Source organism: Dama dama, chromosome 12 (genome assembly GCF_033118175.1).
Source record: "Dama dama isolate Ldn47 chromosome 12, ASM3311817v1, whole genome shotgun sequence".
In the NCBI taxonomy this organism is placed as follows: domain Eukaryota; kingdom Metazoa; phylum Chordata; class Mammalia; order Artiodactyla; family Cervidae; genus Dama; species Dama dama.
The window spans coordinates 44,153,704-44,170,586 of NC_083692.1; the positions used below are offsets into that span (position 1 = coordinate 44,153,704).

At 40.4% G+C, this 16,883-nt stretch overlaps 1 protein-coding gene across 2 annotated transcripts in view; it reads left to right on the forward strand.

Annotated features, from left to right (window-relative positions):
• TMOD2 (tropomodulin 2) overlaps positions 1 to 14,002 on the forward strand; it is a 55,426-nt gene extending 41,424 nt beyond the window's left edge. The window contains exons 9-10 of one of the 2 annotated variants that reach the window (XM_061157164.1): positions 5,736 to 5,880; positions 8,137 to 14,002. In XM_061157164.1, coding sequence (XP_061013147.1) covers positions 5,736 to 5,880; positions 8,137 to 8,171 — 180 coding nt within the window. In that variant the 3' untranslated portion in view covers positions 8,172 to 14,002. The remainder of the gene's footprint in view (positions 1 to 5,735; positions 5,881 to 8,136) is intronic. The other variant, XM_061157166.1, reaches the window with a different exon arrangement.
• Positions 14,003 to 16,883: the final 2,881 nt, after the last annotated feature.

Sequence of the window (16,883 nt, forward strand, 5' to 3'; positions counted from 1 at the left end):
CCTGGGCTGGTCAGGCACCAGAGGAAAAAGAGAGGAGACCAGCAGAGGTGTTGACAGCAGCTTTGTTCGGCCTTCATCATCCTTGCCTGTTAGTAGGAACCTTGGCTCAGTCCTGCCCCAGTCTTGCTGTTGCCTCTTACTGGGACTTTGGAAAAAAAGCAGAGTGGCCACATCCAGAAACAGCCTCCCTGCGCTGGGTTGGAGGCTATCAGAGCCAGACAGCAATCCCAGGCTCCTACTGTCTGGTGCTGACCGTAGAGCCTATTTAAAGGAGTTGGGATTCTAGAAGACTGTCTGGTTTAGAGTGACAGGCCACACCCACAGTGTGATCACAATCTCAGCTCTGCTGCAGCACTTCTTGGGGTCCCAGCAGCCAAAGCAAGCTGCTTTCCCCTGGAGACAGCCCCTTCTGTACACTGAAAACCTCTTTTCCCAGCCTCAGCCTACAGAGTCTCTGGAGTTGCTCTACTGGCTTCACCTGGCTCCTGCCTGCAAGCAGCAACTCTCCATTCTCAGCCCTGTCCCTTTGGCTGCAGAGACATGTCTGCCATGGGATTCAGGAAATCTGAGAGGTCTAGACACAGTATAGTTGAAATAAAAAACCCTGGAATGGACCAGAAAGAGCAAACAAGGAGACCAGTGCTGCAAGCATCCCCTCTGTGAGGTGATGGGAAGGGCAGTGGGGGGAGTGTCCCATGCATGTCTAGGAAAATCCCTGGTTTAGACCCCACCCAAAACTATCACCTGAGCCTGGAAAGCCACAGCAGACCCATGAATAGCTCTTCTCTCCTTTATTTGGCTCTAGGACACATGGGCTGTTTCAGTGCCGTATGAGTACATCCCAAGTTTTCTTGAAACATACTTGTGCTAAAAATTATTCATTGTCCAGTTGAAATTCAAATTTAATTTGAATTAATTAGAGGTAGGTTAATCTATTCCTAGACTCCTCCTGAGGCTTCTTGCCAGGGGAGCAGGGGAGCCCCACCAGGAGACAGGCACCCTTTCTGTCTCACCCTCCCCAGAGGGCTGCATCATCAAAACAGCTTTCCCGTGCAAAGATGTGGAGTGAGTCCTCAGGAATGTGCACATGTGGCCATACACGCTCAGGAAGCTTACTCCTTATATCCTGATATGTGTCCAACTGCTATGCAATTAAGAGGGAAGCATGAAGGAGCGGAGAGTAGGAAAACAAGCTAGAGGGAAATAGGAAGGGAGTAAAAAAGAGTGATGGTTCAGGGATGTATATCAAATAGACTAGTATCAGGAAGAAGTTAAGAGGACTGGGAGTAAAGGTTTCCAGGAGAGCTAAGACAGAAGTGGATACCTTGTTCCAAAGTAGGTTTAACTTTCTGTGTTGGTTTAGGCCATTGTGAAACCCCTCATCTGAGATAATGTCCCAGATACTCTGTTTCTAGTTCCTCTTAAGATATTTAATACTACTTAGTTAGGGTTGCCAGATAAAATATAGTTAAATTGGAATTTCAGGTAAACAATGAAGAGTTTTTAATGCAAGTGTGTCCCATGAAATATTTGGGATGTACTCATACTGAAAATTTGTTATTTTATGAAATTGAAATTTAACCACGTGTCCTGAGTTTTTATTTGCTAAATCTAGAAACTTTATACCTAGTAAATGAGCTGAAATCCTGAAAATTTAGAATAGAGTATCTTTTAAGAATGCATGTGGGGGCTTCCCTGGTGGCTCAGTGGTAAAGAACCCGCCTGACGATGCAGGAGACACGGGTTCGATCCCTAGTCCAAGAAGAGCCCGCTTGCCATGGTAAAACTAAGCCCATGTGCCACAGCTACTGACCCTGTGCTCCGGAGCCCGCGAGCCACAACTACGAGGCCATGTGCCACAGCTACTGAAGCCTGCACACTCTAGAGCCTGTGCTCCACAAGAGAAGCCTCTGCAATGAGAAGCCAACACGCCACAATTAGAGAGTAGCCCCTCTCTACTCACCACAACTAGAGAAAAGCCCACATCAACAAAGACCCAGCACAGCCAAGAATAAATAAATAAATAAAAGTTTGGCTTTTTTAATGCGTGTGAAGAAGACCCTGAAATACAATGTCTAAACTTACACTGAAGCATCAACCTCCTTCCCCTCCTTAGCTCAGAAGGGATTTGTGTCCTTTTTCAACTTTCCTTCCCTAATTTGCCTCTGAAATGGCTTCTCTTCACTTGTGACAAGAGGATTAAGTTCTAGAGCAACTGGAAAAATTATTTGCTTTATTCCGAGAAGAAGGAAATTCAGAGTCAAAACCTGTCTTCCATCCAAATTTTGTTTGTTGACTCATAGACTGTTAGAAGCAGACCTCAGTTTCCTTAGCTGTATAACGAAGAGTCTGAAATAAAATAATCTCTAAGACAGTGTCTCAGCAGGAGCAGCAGCTGAGACCAATTTAGTACCATTGCAGCAGGCAGCTGCACCAAAGCCAAGGCCTGCAGAGAATCCTGCACTGGGGTGGCTGCCGTGGCTAGGCTCCAGGTAAACAAGCTGTGATCGAATCAGGTGCCGCTGTGAGAAGAACAATCAGTGATGCATATTAGTGAAACAGATGGGTAGCTGCTGAATAAATCTGAGGAGAGAAAAGTGGTCACTTCAAAAAAGGTGATCTGAAGAACCATATGCTTAAATTTTGTTTCTTTTTCTTTGTATTTAGTGACTTAAAAAAAGAGAAGTATATTGAAATTATAAGAAATTTTGGTGCCCATTTATTGCCCTAGGTTTATATAACACAAAACATCTCAAAAGAGAAAAAAAAAAAGACTCAGGCTAAGAAAGATACTCTATGCTGTATTACTTCCTCCCCTTCTTTTATATGCCCTCTTCCCAATATAATTGTCTTCAGATCTTATGTCCTTTATATCCACCATCGCATGCCCAGCCTGTGTGTTACCCAAATCTAGGACTCCAGATGCCTAAGCTTTGTGAAAGGAAATAGAGGGACTTTATGTCACCCACCTCAGTCAGCTATCTCCACCCTTAGAGAGCACCTGTGGCGCACCCCAGGGACATGAGTTGTACGGCAGCCCTGACCTTTGCTCAGGTCTCAACTCCTAGTCCAGTCCTGCTTTTCCAAAGTGTGGGTTTCCCTGGTGGCTCAGATGGTAAATAATCCACCTGTATAATGTGGGAGACCTGGGTCTTCGATCCCTGGGTTGGGAAGATCCCCAGAGGAGGGCATGGCCACCGGCTCCAGTATTCTTACCCAAAGAATCCCATGGACAGAGGAGCCTGGTGGGCTACAGTTCATGGGGCCGTGTCATGAGCTAAAGTTGCTCATGAAGCGTTGAGGTCAGTATCTCTAACATTTTTGCTGCCTCTCCCTACCATAACCTTACCTTGCTGATTGCTGAGCACACTAATCTCTATGCTATGGATATCTAAAATTGTTATTGTCTGACTGGAAATATCACATTTTGTTCTTTTCTTGAGGAAAGACTCGTTTGACAGGCTACTGGATGAAAAGAAAGAAGAGGAACAGAGTTAAGCCTTAGAACTTGCCTAGGACACAAAAATTCCTTCACTAACTTTTCTTCCTCATGTACTCAGTACTTAAATTTTCCAAATTTAAAAGGTATATATATTAAAATATATATTTCAATATATTTATTATATTTAAAAGTATTATAATAATATATAATTTAATATATTTAACTGATATGTAATTTAATATACTTAATCAAAATTGCATGAGTCAGGCACAGACATAGACTTGGCAGAACTATAGGGCCCAGGAACACAGACTAGTACACCTGAGAATTTTACAGCAACATAGCATTTTAACTCAGTGGGGGAACAAATGAAGTAAAAGACGGTGGGACTACTGAGTAGCATTTAAAAAAATAATTTTTGTTGGAGTATAGTTGATTTACAATATGACTCTCCAGCATTTTGGAACAAAATGACATTGGGGCTATATCTTAATTTTTCTGCTAAAATTCATTCCAGGTAAAATGAAGATTTAAATATTAAAATATATGAAATCATAAAACAAATGAAAGAAACCAGAAGTGGAGAGGTTTCCTCAGCAGGATGTAGAATCTAAGAGGCACAAATTTCACCATATGAAAATGAAATATGGTCTTGTAGAGTAACCAAAAGGAAAGTCAAAAGACAAACTGAGCAAAATTTTTTCATCATTTTTGACAAAAAGCTAATTTCCTAATGTATAAATTTTAAAAACAGGAACCACAAGCTGGTAGAAAAATATACAAATGACAGGTTGGTAATACAAAGAAATACAAATGCATAAGAAAATTAATTGTTCTTAGTCATAATTTGAGAAGTGCAAATTAAAGCAATTAAATATAAGTGAAATACATTTTTACCCCTTGGATTGAAAAAGACTCATAATATCCCATGTTGGCTATAGTAGGGAAAACTAACTTTCTGACCCTATTAGCAGGAGTACAAATTGTCATAACCTTTGAGGGTAAGTCAATCATTTATCAAAGTTTGAAAAATGCTTCCTCTTGGAGCCAACTGTTATCACTAACTACAATGGAATGCTATGCAGTTGTTCACAAGGATGAAGGAAACATATATTTACCTACGTGAAATGATGTTCTTAATGTTAAATGAAAAATAAAAAACCCTAGAATAATATGCTGAAAGTGAAAGTCGCTCAGTCGAGTTGGATTCTTTGTGGGTCACCTGCCAGGTTCTTCTGTCCGTGGAATTCTCTAGGCCAGAATACTGGAGTGGGTAGCTATTCCTTTCTCCAGGGGATCTTCCCAACCCAGGGACTGAACCCAGGTCTCCACATTGAAGGCGGATTCTTTACCATCTGAGCCACCAGGGAAACCCAGAATAATATTCTAGTGTAATCCATTTATGTGAAGAAAACATAGACATTACATGTGATTACATGTACATGAATGCACAGAAAATGTTTCAAAGACTACATGCCAAACTGACTTTCTTCATGGGAAATGGGAGTCTGGAGGAAGGGAGCTTTTTATTTTATATACTTTTTTTGTCTTTTCTTTGTAGTTTTTTAAAAAAATTAATGAATAGAGGATGGAAAAAATGTAGTATGTTCCTTAAATTTATCTGTGGATTCCTATATTTACATGCCCCTATTTTTAACCCTACTTTTAAAATTATTGTTCTATTTCTCAAAAAACAAGAAAAAAAGCAAAAATACTCTTTCCACCACTTAAAAAAACAGGGAATTTTCTATAGCCCAATAACCCATGTAGTGTTTGATAACTCATCTGGCCATGGTTCAAACCACACTAATAAAACCTCTTGAGGATCTCCTAGTGAGACTCTGTTCTGAAAGAATGACCGCCTGTCTAGTTGATGATTTTCAGGTATCTTTGGATATGGATCCCAGAATAGAAGATTTTGCAACTGGATTGATTGCTATAAGACTGTGTCACTATAAAAAAACATCCTTTGTTAAACAACAGATACTGGGGTAAAGTGGAAACACCACGTGTTAGTTTTGCTTTAATTTTATGTCTGGAATTGTCATTTCCTTTGTAAATAATTTGCCTAGTCTTTTCAATTTAACAGCAGATTCAGCTGCCTCTTGGATTTTGCTTTTGAACAAGGAACAGGTGTATGAGAGAAAATATCTCAAGTGACTTTGTTTCAAATTGAGACTTTTGCCTTTTTGTCCAACAAATAGCTGTACATCTTTCCGTGCATAGTTAATGTGAGTAACTATTTGCTCTTCTTTCTTGGCCATCCTCTGTTTGTGTCCACATCTGCAATCAGAGACAGCAGTTGGGAACAGCCGTGGAGATGGAAATTGCCCAGATGCTGGAGGAGAATTCCAGGATCCTCAAGTTTGGATATCAGTTTACCAAGCAAGGACCACGAACAAGAGTGGCAGCTGCCATCACAAAGAATAATGACCTGGGTAATGCGGGCATAATATGTGCTGTTAGTAATTACAAGAGCAGGATGACCATTCATTTCTCCACTTCAGATATAACATCTCACAGATAACCATTCCACTGGCCTTTGGTGTCAGCCCTTCATCAGAAGTATATTATTACATGGTCATAGGAATCCACATCATCTTAACAGTGTTTAAGTGTTATCGTGGCATTCTTTCAAGAGGAAGCTTTATTCCCAAGCAGGCTTTGATTTTTGCTTGGTTTCCTTTGTGTGTTTAATTCTTCTTTACTTATTTCTTATGTGTAATCACCCTCTGTTTTTAATCTACACCGGAAAGTGGACACAGTGACATGGAAATTCCCAGTTCACTTATGTTTGACTCCTAACTGTGCTTTCGTACTTGGGTTTAAGTATGGTTATGTCTGATACCTTGGTGATTTACATGTGAAATGACCTAAGAGAGCTATGTTTTTTAATGGTTAATCTCAGAAATAGCTTTTTCAGTTAGTCCCTCTTTAATCTTTCCTGCTACCCACTCTTTTGTGACTTATGTTAGAATGAGGTGGGGCATGTCCTGGTCAACCACAGTGAAAAAGAATGGCACCGTTTCAGGGGGCTTGATCTGGGGACATCCTAGCCACCTGAAACAGTGTGGAAATAGACCATCCAGGTACCAACAGTCCACTTGGCAAGTAGCCTACTATATGAGGCTTCAGTCCTCAATAGAGGTACGGGGACAGAATGCCAGACCTTAGAGAAACTGGACAAGGTGTCCCACCAAGTACATTGCTGACCTTAAAGCGGGTGCAGATGGTAGACAAAATGGAAGCTAAAGGTTAGAACCGTAAGAAGGCAGGTGAATGTTAGTGTGAAGTTCCCTGCCCACACATGCTTACCCACAACCCTGAAGCCCAGCCAAGGTGCAGTGAATGGCACCCAGAGACTGGCCGGGCATATGGCAGTGCGAAGGGTGAGGCGCAGTGGGCAGCAAACGGGAATGATTAGAGCTGCAGTCAGAAGATACCTGGGAAAACATGTAGGTCTTCATCTGAACAAAGAAAAATAGGCAAAACTGGAGGTTTGGAGTAAATGGAGAGGCGATCCTGAGCCCGAGAGCAGCAGTCCCGGGAATAGCTTCTGTCAGATTTTCTGCATCTGAGGCAGGAGCAGTCTGGGTTATGTAAAGTGAGGAGATGCGATAGGGCCAGGGCACTTTTTTTTTTTTTTTGCCAAATCCAGAAAGATTAGAGCAGTCCTCTTCCTGTCCACCAGAGGAGCCTGCAGGTAGGGATGTGAAAGGGGGAAGAAGGTTGTAGAAGTTGGGAAAGGCAGTCAGGCTAGCTCCTTTGATACTAAGTACCAGATTACAGGGGGCTTCCCAGGTGGCTCAGTGGGTAAAGAATCTGCCTGTGACTCAGGAGATGTGGGTTGGATCCCTGGATTGAAAAGATCCCCTGGAGGAAGGCATGGCAATCCACTCCAATATTCTTGCCTGGAGAATCCCATGGACAGAGGAGACTGGAGGAACCTGGCGGGCTACAGTCCATGGAGTCGCAAAGAGGCTGAAGCGACTTGAGCACTCACGCACTCACACCGGATTAAATGAACCTTAATCTCTGAGTTTGCTAGACACCTGAATAATACCGTCCTTCTTGTTGTTGTTTAGTCGCTCAGTTGTATCCGACTCTTTGCGACCCCATGGACTGTAGCCTGCCAGGCTCCTCTGTCCATGGAATTCTCCAGGCAAGAATATTGGAGTGGGTGGCCATTCCCTTCTTCAGCACACCTTCCTTGGAGGTTGCTATTTTGAAGTTTCCGTTTAAAACAGGTTTAGAAACTTTAAACTTCTGTTTGCAGCTCTTCGTGGTCTTCAGTTCAAAATCAGAATTGTAAATATATCATCCTAGGGAATTAGTTTTAGCCAATTGGTGACTGAGTTACACAGAAGCTAAGAAGCTCTGCTGTGGATAAGTAAACATGAGACGTTCACTGTCTTATGGGTTTGTTCCAGACTTCTATTCTGTTGAAATTGGAAAGCTCTAAGATTCAAGTTCCCAACTATCAGACATAGCTTTATTTAAATATAAATTCCACAAAGCACTGGGTTCTTCTATCATTTCCGTGTGTTGCCATGGATAATTATTCAAATTTTGATAACTGTCCTCAAGCGTGTGGGATTGCTATTCTGTGTGATTATTGTTGTTTGTCTGAAATTTAAGTGATGTTCCCTCTCCTTCATTTTGTCTTTTCAAACCTTTTTCTCTTTCTCATCTAGTTCGTAAAAAGCGAGTTGAAGGTGACCGAAGGTAAACTTCCACAAAAAGAGGTGAAGTTTCCCCACGGCAGCACTTTAAAAACAGAAGTTCTTCTCCTTCTTCACTGGGACCATTTTATGAAAGGTTGTTCATTTCCATTAACCAAGCAACTAGTAATTTAATTGTTATTCTTTTTTAGTGCTACGTATTTGTCTTGGATTTTTTAACATATGCAACATATGTTTTATTTGCCCCTGGACACCTCTGGCGACTTGCACTAATGGATTTATGCAGATCTTAGTCAGTGACAGCAATCAAAAATGATTTAACCATTTTCATACTGGGTTGTCTTGCTTTCTTATGTGAACTTTTTTTTTTAACCATTGAAAGGAACTTAGTATATAAATGTGTTTGTAACTGTGATTAAGATAGAGGCCTACCTCTGTTTACATGCATAGCTTTGAGTTAGGCTAAATATATCAGAAGTGTTCCGCTGACCACATAAGATAAGTTAGTATTGCCAATCTTTCACTGACTGAGAAAATGTGACCAAGTTAGCACAAATTCTCCCTTAGTTCCAGAAAAGTCACTAAATGCAAATGCCCTGCTGGTTGAAGATCAGTGGTGTCATCCTCGTAAAAAGAAGACAGCGTTATGATACATAAACACAGCTTTAGCAAATAAGTATGAAATATTTATTCACCCACAAATATAGCTTTAAGCCAGACTCATGGGTAGCAAAGTGAATTAGCTACTTTTACTGATTATTCCACATACATTCAGTCTTTAACATCACTCTATGGATAACATTTTACAAAACTGTTTTAAAGTTTTCCAGCCATGATGGGAAATTTTTAAATTTTAGTCAGAGGAAAGCTTTTCAAATAGTACATTCCTAAATAAAACAGTAATTATTGTACCTTAAGGTTATCTACTATACACGATTACAGTATTTTGGCAGATTTTAGAAGCATTTATTGCTTTGTCTTTAGGGCAACAAGATCACAGGATGAAATATAAATGTTCAAGATAATTATGTAGATTTTGTCCACATGGCATGATCCATCCAGATACGTGCAAACATCAGGAAAAAATGTGAATTATTATTTATCCAGAGTTTGTTATCTCAAGGACAAAGCCTATGAAAGTACAACTGAGATGACTGCCTGATAGATGCTTGAATCGTTTCATCCAACAGCCAATAGTGTCATGTTAAGCTAAGGAAATATGTGACTGCAGCCTTTGGCACCAGCTCTTTGATAACTGTCAGTGCCTGAGGCTAGAATTAATGGCCCTCTGACACTGCCTTAGGCTCCTCTCCCTCCTCTTCCCCCTCCTTTCCTTCCATTCATTCTCTTTCTTCTCTGTAATTCTGAGCCTTGTAAAAGTGATGTTCTTTGTCTTGATGATACCTGGAGCTAAAGGAATTGCTGAGTCAGGCAGAACATGGGCCCAATGAAGAATTCACTAAGTAATTGAGTGTTCCTGAGTTGCTTGATAGCGATAAAACAAATAAATGGGAAAACAACTCATACATTATTCTAGTTAGTTTATAAAACACACAGAAACTGGAGAGAAAGTCCTTTCATTAGCCACAAAAGTCTGTTGGGTTTTTCCTTAATACCTTTTCGACCAACTTTTTTGACCTTTGAACAAACTTTTTGACCAACCCAATAAAATTAGATATTTACTTGTAAGTGCCCACATCTCTAGCTCTAAAATCTTTTGAAAAAAGAAAAAGAAAAAAAAAAAGAAGAAGAAAACAAAATAAAATCTTTTAAGATGTAAGAATATTTTATTATACTTTTTGAGGGAATAATGAGCAGAACATGTTGAATTTTGGAAATCACAAAGATTCTTTAGTTTTCTGCTAGATTTCCCTATGTATTAAAAAAAAAGTAGTAACTACTCTTTGATTTTTTTATTTCCCTTTTATTCATTTTGATGTGGTATATTGGAGCCAACTCATACAGGTTTCACCATTATTAAATTATCAAGAGTCTTGCAAACTGGTTGCTAAGTACAACCATTATTAAAAATTAAATGGCATGCACTTACAATTAAATAATTATATCAAAAAAACAAAAGTAATACTCAAAAATGCATTTTGCCATTTTCGTACTCTTGAGATTATTTGCACCAACTGTGTTTTTGGCACAAATTTTTTTGGCAGAAATACTATATCGTGGTATGCTATTATACATCTCTCCCCAGCTCACTAGTTCTTCCCAACTAAGAAGTTCTGTACTTCTTGTTGGTAGTTTGAAATTGATCATAGCATGGAAATTGATAAATGTTGTAAATCAAGACTTTCCCTTATCTCACCTATCCCAGGTTGCTGGTTCATGCATCTACCATCACCATAGCTAAAATGTATACAGTTTTTCTTCTTCTTTTTTTTTTTTTTTTGGTATACATGTTTTGTTTACCGTGTTGCCAAAGGGAAGAACACTTCTGTTTCTTAGTTGTCTTTCTCCTCTCCCTTTAGATTTGTTGCAAATATATTCAAGTGCAGAGTCCCTGACATGCCCCACTAAGTAAGGCTTTTTCCTTTCTGTTCTCATTTACTCTTTTTCTTGCTTTCTCCCCTAAGAAATCTTGGATCCTACAGAGTGTTCCCTGCAGCCCCAAGATACTGTGGACCCGGGGCTAAAACAGTTCTTGGCAAACTCTGGCAGGAAGAAGGAAAAAGGCCAGGACTTGATAGTGACTGTGCTGCAGTTGTTGATAGTATTAAAGCAAACTAATGGGATATTGTCAAAATTTAGCACTGTTTTTAGCTTATAAAATAGGTCAAATGTATATAGAATCTATTGAATCAAATATTTATTATTAATCAACTTATCATTACCTGTGTTTTTGAAGTAGCTTTAAAGGTGGCATTTCCATGAGTATTCACGTAACTATTAGAAGATAAATTTGGAGGGCCTACATATCATTTTGGAGAAGGAAATGGCAACCCACTCCAGTATTCTTGCCTGGAGAATCACATGGACAGGGGAGCCTGGTGGGCTGCTGTCCATGGGGTTGCACAGAGTCGGACACGACCGAAGCAATTTAGCATATATCATTTAATTAACCTAGGATTTCATTTCCCTGTCTCCGCAGTGTATGTAAGTAGAAGTTCCTTTGTGATTCTGAGCATGGTTAATCCCTTACCATCCATCATGGTGGGGCGTAATGTATATACAATATCTTTATACATATGCATTTTGTCAAATATTATGTCAATATATTTGGCAGCATCTGGACAATTGATTGAAGGGAGGTCATCTTTCCCCAGACCACCTCCTTTCCCCTGTTAGACTTGTACAGGCCCATCCTAAGTGTAAAATCATTCACCTGGACTTGCAGGCTCCTGTCACCAACACCCATTCCAGCATATGTGGAAGATAACTTTTAGGAGATACATTCTGGAAGTCTAGAGCGATCATGTCATTAGTCCAGCACAACATCTCCCCATCTGCCAGAAGTGTGTGATGAAAGCTGCTTTATCCTCGTCAGCACGATTGAATCCCTGCCTTTCATCTTAGTAGGGCATAATGTAAATAAATGTCATGTGATTGTGTGTGTGTGTTGCCAAATATCTACCTGGGTATTTGGCTGCATCTGGACCACTGATTGAAGGGAGATACTCTCTCCCCAGCCCCATTCCCCTTGTTCTTTTTAGAGCTGCTTTAGGCGTAGGTTAAATGTGAAATCCCTCCCTAGAAATTGCAGCTTAGGTCACCAACCACCAAATTTCACAGCACTATGGAAGATAACTTTTAGGGAAGCCTGGAAATCTTTTCATTGTCCCAGCACCAAATCTCTCCATATGCCTAAAGTGTATGAGTGAAAGTGCTTTCATCTCCATCAACATGCTTAGGCCCGTTCCTTCCATCTTTGTAGGATATATTGTATATAGATACTTTGTACATTAAAGATTGCCAAATACTATAAAGGAGGTATTTGGCCAAAGCTGGACTCCTGATTGAAGGGAGATGCGGTCTCCCAGTCCCTCTCCCCTCTCCTCTCTCAGAGTTGATGCGGGCCTAGGTTAGGTAGAGAACCACTAACCTGGAGGGGCTCGTGCAGCTCACCCATCTTAAAGCACTCAGTTCATCTTACAATACAAGCCCATCTCCATTTAAAAACTCACAAAGCATCCCAATGCCTATACTCCTCAAAACAATTTCCCTAAGGGAAGCCAGGCACATCAAATCAAAAGAATGGCTGCTTCCCTTCCAGACAGAAATGTGGCCCCTGGCAGGGCACCAGCATTAAGGAAACCAGTGTGTTCTGAATAACTGCCATGAGAACATTTCAGTCAAACCCGAAACCGGTTTAAGCATCAACATGCTTTAAATGTAAGATAGCCCTTTAAAAGTTCCAAGAGTTTGAGGATATTTTCCTTTTTTGTGGTCATGATATACTTAGCCCTCTTCTAGGCACCGTGAAGGAGACGGGAAGTGTAAGATTATTATAATTTGACCTGTGCTTCTGAGTTTTGGGGTAGAGTGCCCTTTTGGAAAGTGGATACCATTTTTTGGCTCAAGTATTGATTGCACATGCAAAAACTAGCAGGGAGCAGGGCGCTGTGAGCACTGGGTTCTGTGCCGTGTTACCTATCCCCAGGAGAACTGTTTCTGGAGTTGGGTTTGAAGTCTTGATTCTGTAGCTTCCTTCTTCTCTTCCATTAATGAAGCATGATAGCTGTATTCATTGTAATGAACAGAGAACTAAGAAATATTTTAGCTTTGCATAACAGTAACAGTTTCCCCTTATTGCTCCTAATTTAAAATATCCCTGTCACTCACTGTGCCATCCTCAATACTCAAGGATGGAGACACATGCAAAGGAAAGGTGTGAGAATGCTTGGGAGCATCAGGCATGCCCTCTGGATGAAAATCACATCATCAGGCCCCTGGTAACAAGCTGGAGAGAGAAAAGTACCCAGAACTTCAAGGATGTAGTCACTGTTCTTGCTCCCAACTCTAGGTCAGATCAAATTCTGTTTTGTGGTTCAGGAGTTTAGTAGTGTGGAGGGGCTAGGTGCTGTGGAGAAGGAAGATGGAAATTAATGTTTTTCATTTGCTTAGGGGTAGAAGTAAGCTCTGCTCAGCTTACCTCTTTCTCCTCTGCCCATAACAGCTATGATTAAACATTCAGAAGATGGATGGAGGAGGAGTGGCAAGGTTTGAATTTATAACCTGCCTGTTCTAGGAAGGCTGTACACATATCAGAGGTTATCCCAGTTCTGTGATGCATCGTTGATTTGGAGGAGGGTGAAGGAGACTAGACTTTTCTCTGACATCTTCCATGGTAGTCATTCTGAGCACATTGGCTCTGCTAGTTGGTATGGTGGCAGGGCACCATACTAACAGATTTGGAGACTGACTCCTAATCCCATCACCAACACTTAGCAGGTATATGATCATGGGCAATTCATTCAATTGCCTGACAATTATAGACTATATAGGGGGAAGAGCACTGGATTTGGAGTCAAGACACTTGGACACTTGGCTCCATACTTTCTTAGCTGGGAGACTATGGGCTAAGCCACTCAGTCTCTCAAACCTAAGGTTCTTCAGTTATACTATAACGGGAATAATCTTCACTAACTACCTCACAGAGTTGTGGTGAGAATATAATCAGCTATTGGGATGAAAACACTATACTGGAAAGGGCTATACAAAAGTGGGAGATCATTTTTTATTATCTATTCACTACTGTTTTCCACTGCCTCTTGAATCTGTTTTCTTTTCTTCTAAGCAACAATTACATCTTTCACGTCTTTTTGAATATGGGGAATTGAAGCATGGGTATGATGTCGGGGACTGGAGTTATTTTACTTTCAACATAGAAGTAGGAGAAGTGGTTGACAGGTGCTGTGGGTGTTAGACATACCAGTGAAGTGCGGGGTGGGGGTGGGGGGCGGCATTTTCCTGGGCCATTTTGACAGCACCCTGGGATGTTGTCAGGACCCTTGCAGAGAGCTTGAGGCTGGACGCAGGGGGGAATGAACAGTAATTAAGAATTGAGGGGAGGGTCTGAGCACTGCTGCTGTCCAGTCAGCTCTGTCACTACTCAGGGGGTGGGTTCGGCTAAGGCTTGAGGTGTGATTGGAGGCCTAGGAAAGAAGACTGTTCATTAGGGCCCCAGCAGCTGTGTAACAGGCTTGAGCCCTGATAGCAAAGGGGAGGAAGTATCACTTGTGAGGTCAGCTCTCCCAGGCATCAGCTGCTTTGTTATCACCAGCAACCTTAGCCCTGATCAGTATTATTTTCTGCTAAGAGAGATATTGAACACAGCCTCAAGGAACTTTCATAAGCACTGGGAGGCAGGGACTGTCTCATGAATCTTTGCATCTTCAGTAGCATCTAGTAAGGTGCCTTGTACATAATAGGTGCTTAATAAACGTTGCTTGAATTGAAATGTCCTCCAGCCCCGCAAGAATCATGCTCCGTTTGCCACCATGGGATACTTTTGGAAAATAATACTGATTTCAACGTCAGCTCTGTGTGGCTTCCCTAGTGGCTCAGGCGGTAAAGAACCTGCCTGCAAAGCAGGAGACCGGGGTTTGATCCCTGGGGCGGGAAGATCCCCTGAGAAGGGAATGGCTGCCCATTCCATTATTCTTGCCTGGAGAATTCCATGGACAGAGGAGCCTGGTGGGCTATAGTCCATGGGGTCACAAAGAGTGAGACAACTGAGCAACTCACACTCTCACTTTTTTCACTATGTGTGACTTTGGGCAGGTCTTTGATCTAATCTTCATTTCCTTTTTAAAATGAGTGAGTGGATTAGATGCTCTCCACGGTCCCTTCCAGCTCCCAGATGCTACAATCCTGTGATTCTGAGTGTTTCCGTCACCTGTGAACGTGGGTGCTCTACGCCTCCCCATTGCTCCTTCCCTCCGCCTAGGCTTTGTTCAGAGGAAGGGGTCTGAACATTCCACAGAGCTATTTGTTCCTCTTCAGCGGATTTTACTGTCTTCAGAATCGTTCTAGAGGAGCAGCTTTTTCAAAAAGGACATTTTAAAATATATTTTCTCCTCAAAATTAGTAGAGAAAGAAAGAAGGAAATGTAACGAAACTGAGCACAGTAAACATGGCATGTTTCTCATAGATTTTTATTTAAAGACGGAGAGAGTCTGAGCACATATTGACTGGATAATAGAAGCCAATCGCACAGTACACTGTGTGCCTGAGAGAAGCTTGTCCAGGATTAAAACTTTCCCGTGGATGATCTAAATGCGGATAGATAAGAATTGGCCATATGATGAGATGGATAGAAGGTGTATTTTTTAAGGACATTTTGTTTTAGTACCAGATTTTGCCAATGACAATCTTTAGTTAAGAAAGAAATTCTTCGGAACTAAAATTCTCATCCCTGCCGCTTTGCTTTTTAAAAAACCCCATTATATTCATGGAATAATACTTATATTTTAATTAAAACTTTATCTTAATTCTGTTTCATCTACTTAAGGAAAACAAGAGAATTTTTCATTGCATTTAAAAATGTAAAATACTTGCATGCCACCAGTGTGTAATACTTTACCAGTTCAGATGCTTGTACTGTGTGACTTTATGTGTCCCTGTATTATTTTGAAGAGAACAAAAGAAATAATACTTTGTAAGCTGTTTAAACTTACAATGGCAATATTTATTTGGCTAAGCGGTTATTGGAAAATGCACATAGTTTCGTTTTTTACTTTGAAACTTTCCAATCAAAGGTAGATATTGATTATATTCACTAGGGAATTGAAGACTAATTTGCCTTTTAAGTGTGAAATTGAACATTTTGTGGGAAATGTGTGAAAAAGCAAAATGTATGAAGTGTGAAGTACTTTTCCCATGATAATTAATAAGGATCCCAGGTGGCATAAATAGATGCAGTGTTTGACTGTTTGGAATTTGCCAGCCTGATCTAACGCTAAGGTAAATGTACACTATTTTAATTAATCAATATCTTTCTGCTTTTAAAGATAATAATGTATTCATTTGTGTCTGGAATGAAATTTCCAAGTGAAAATGTACAGAACACTAGGAATTAATAAACTTTTCTTTTTAAAATTGAAAGCAAGGACTGATTTAATCTGGATAATTTTAAGACATCTGGCCTTTTTAAAATAAATGGTTGGCACTGTGTTCTCATATTAGAAAACTACATTTGCTAGAAGGGACCTTAGAGTGTCCCTATTATGAAGAAGATAAGAAGTAGACAGACAACCAGAAGTAGCCAGAGGAGAAAGGAGATCTTATTATTAAAATGAAAATACACACACACACAACATTCAGCTAAACAGTTCACATTCGTTACAATAAATGGGAACAAGAACACAGGTAACTTAAAGAGGTTAAGTGTTTTACCTTGAGTTTTTTATATTAACTTTGGAATTGCTTTCTTTGTAAAGTATGCTGGAATTCAAAACAGGGAACACTAAAAATAATAAAGTTACATTGTAAAGGCTTGTCCTGGAAAAACAGGAAAACCTATTCTTTCTGCTGCCCTATTGAACTGTGCTCAAACTCTTTGTAGCTTGGACTGACGACAAAGTCCAAGAAGAAGCATAGAAGGCCTATGTCGAGTTTCTGTATTTGCTATCTCACACCTTTTCATGGTCAAGGAGGTATAGTATTTATTTGAAGGATTCTCTTTCAGTCTATGAGGCTGTAATGAATAGGCGTTACAGGTGTGCACTTTGGGATCAGAATCTGACTTCTGTTAGTTGTGTGAGTTTCTGCAAATAACCCAGCCTCAGTTTCTTCACTTCTAAAATAGG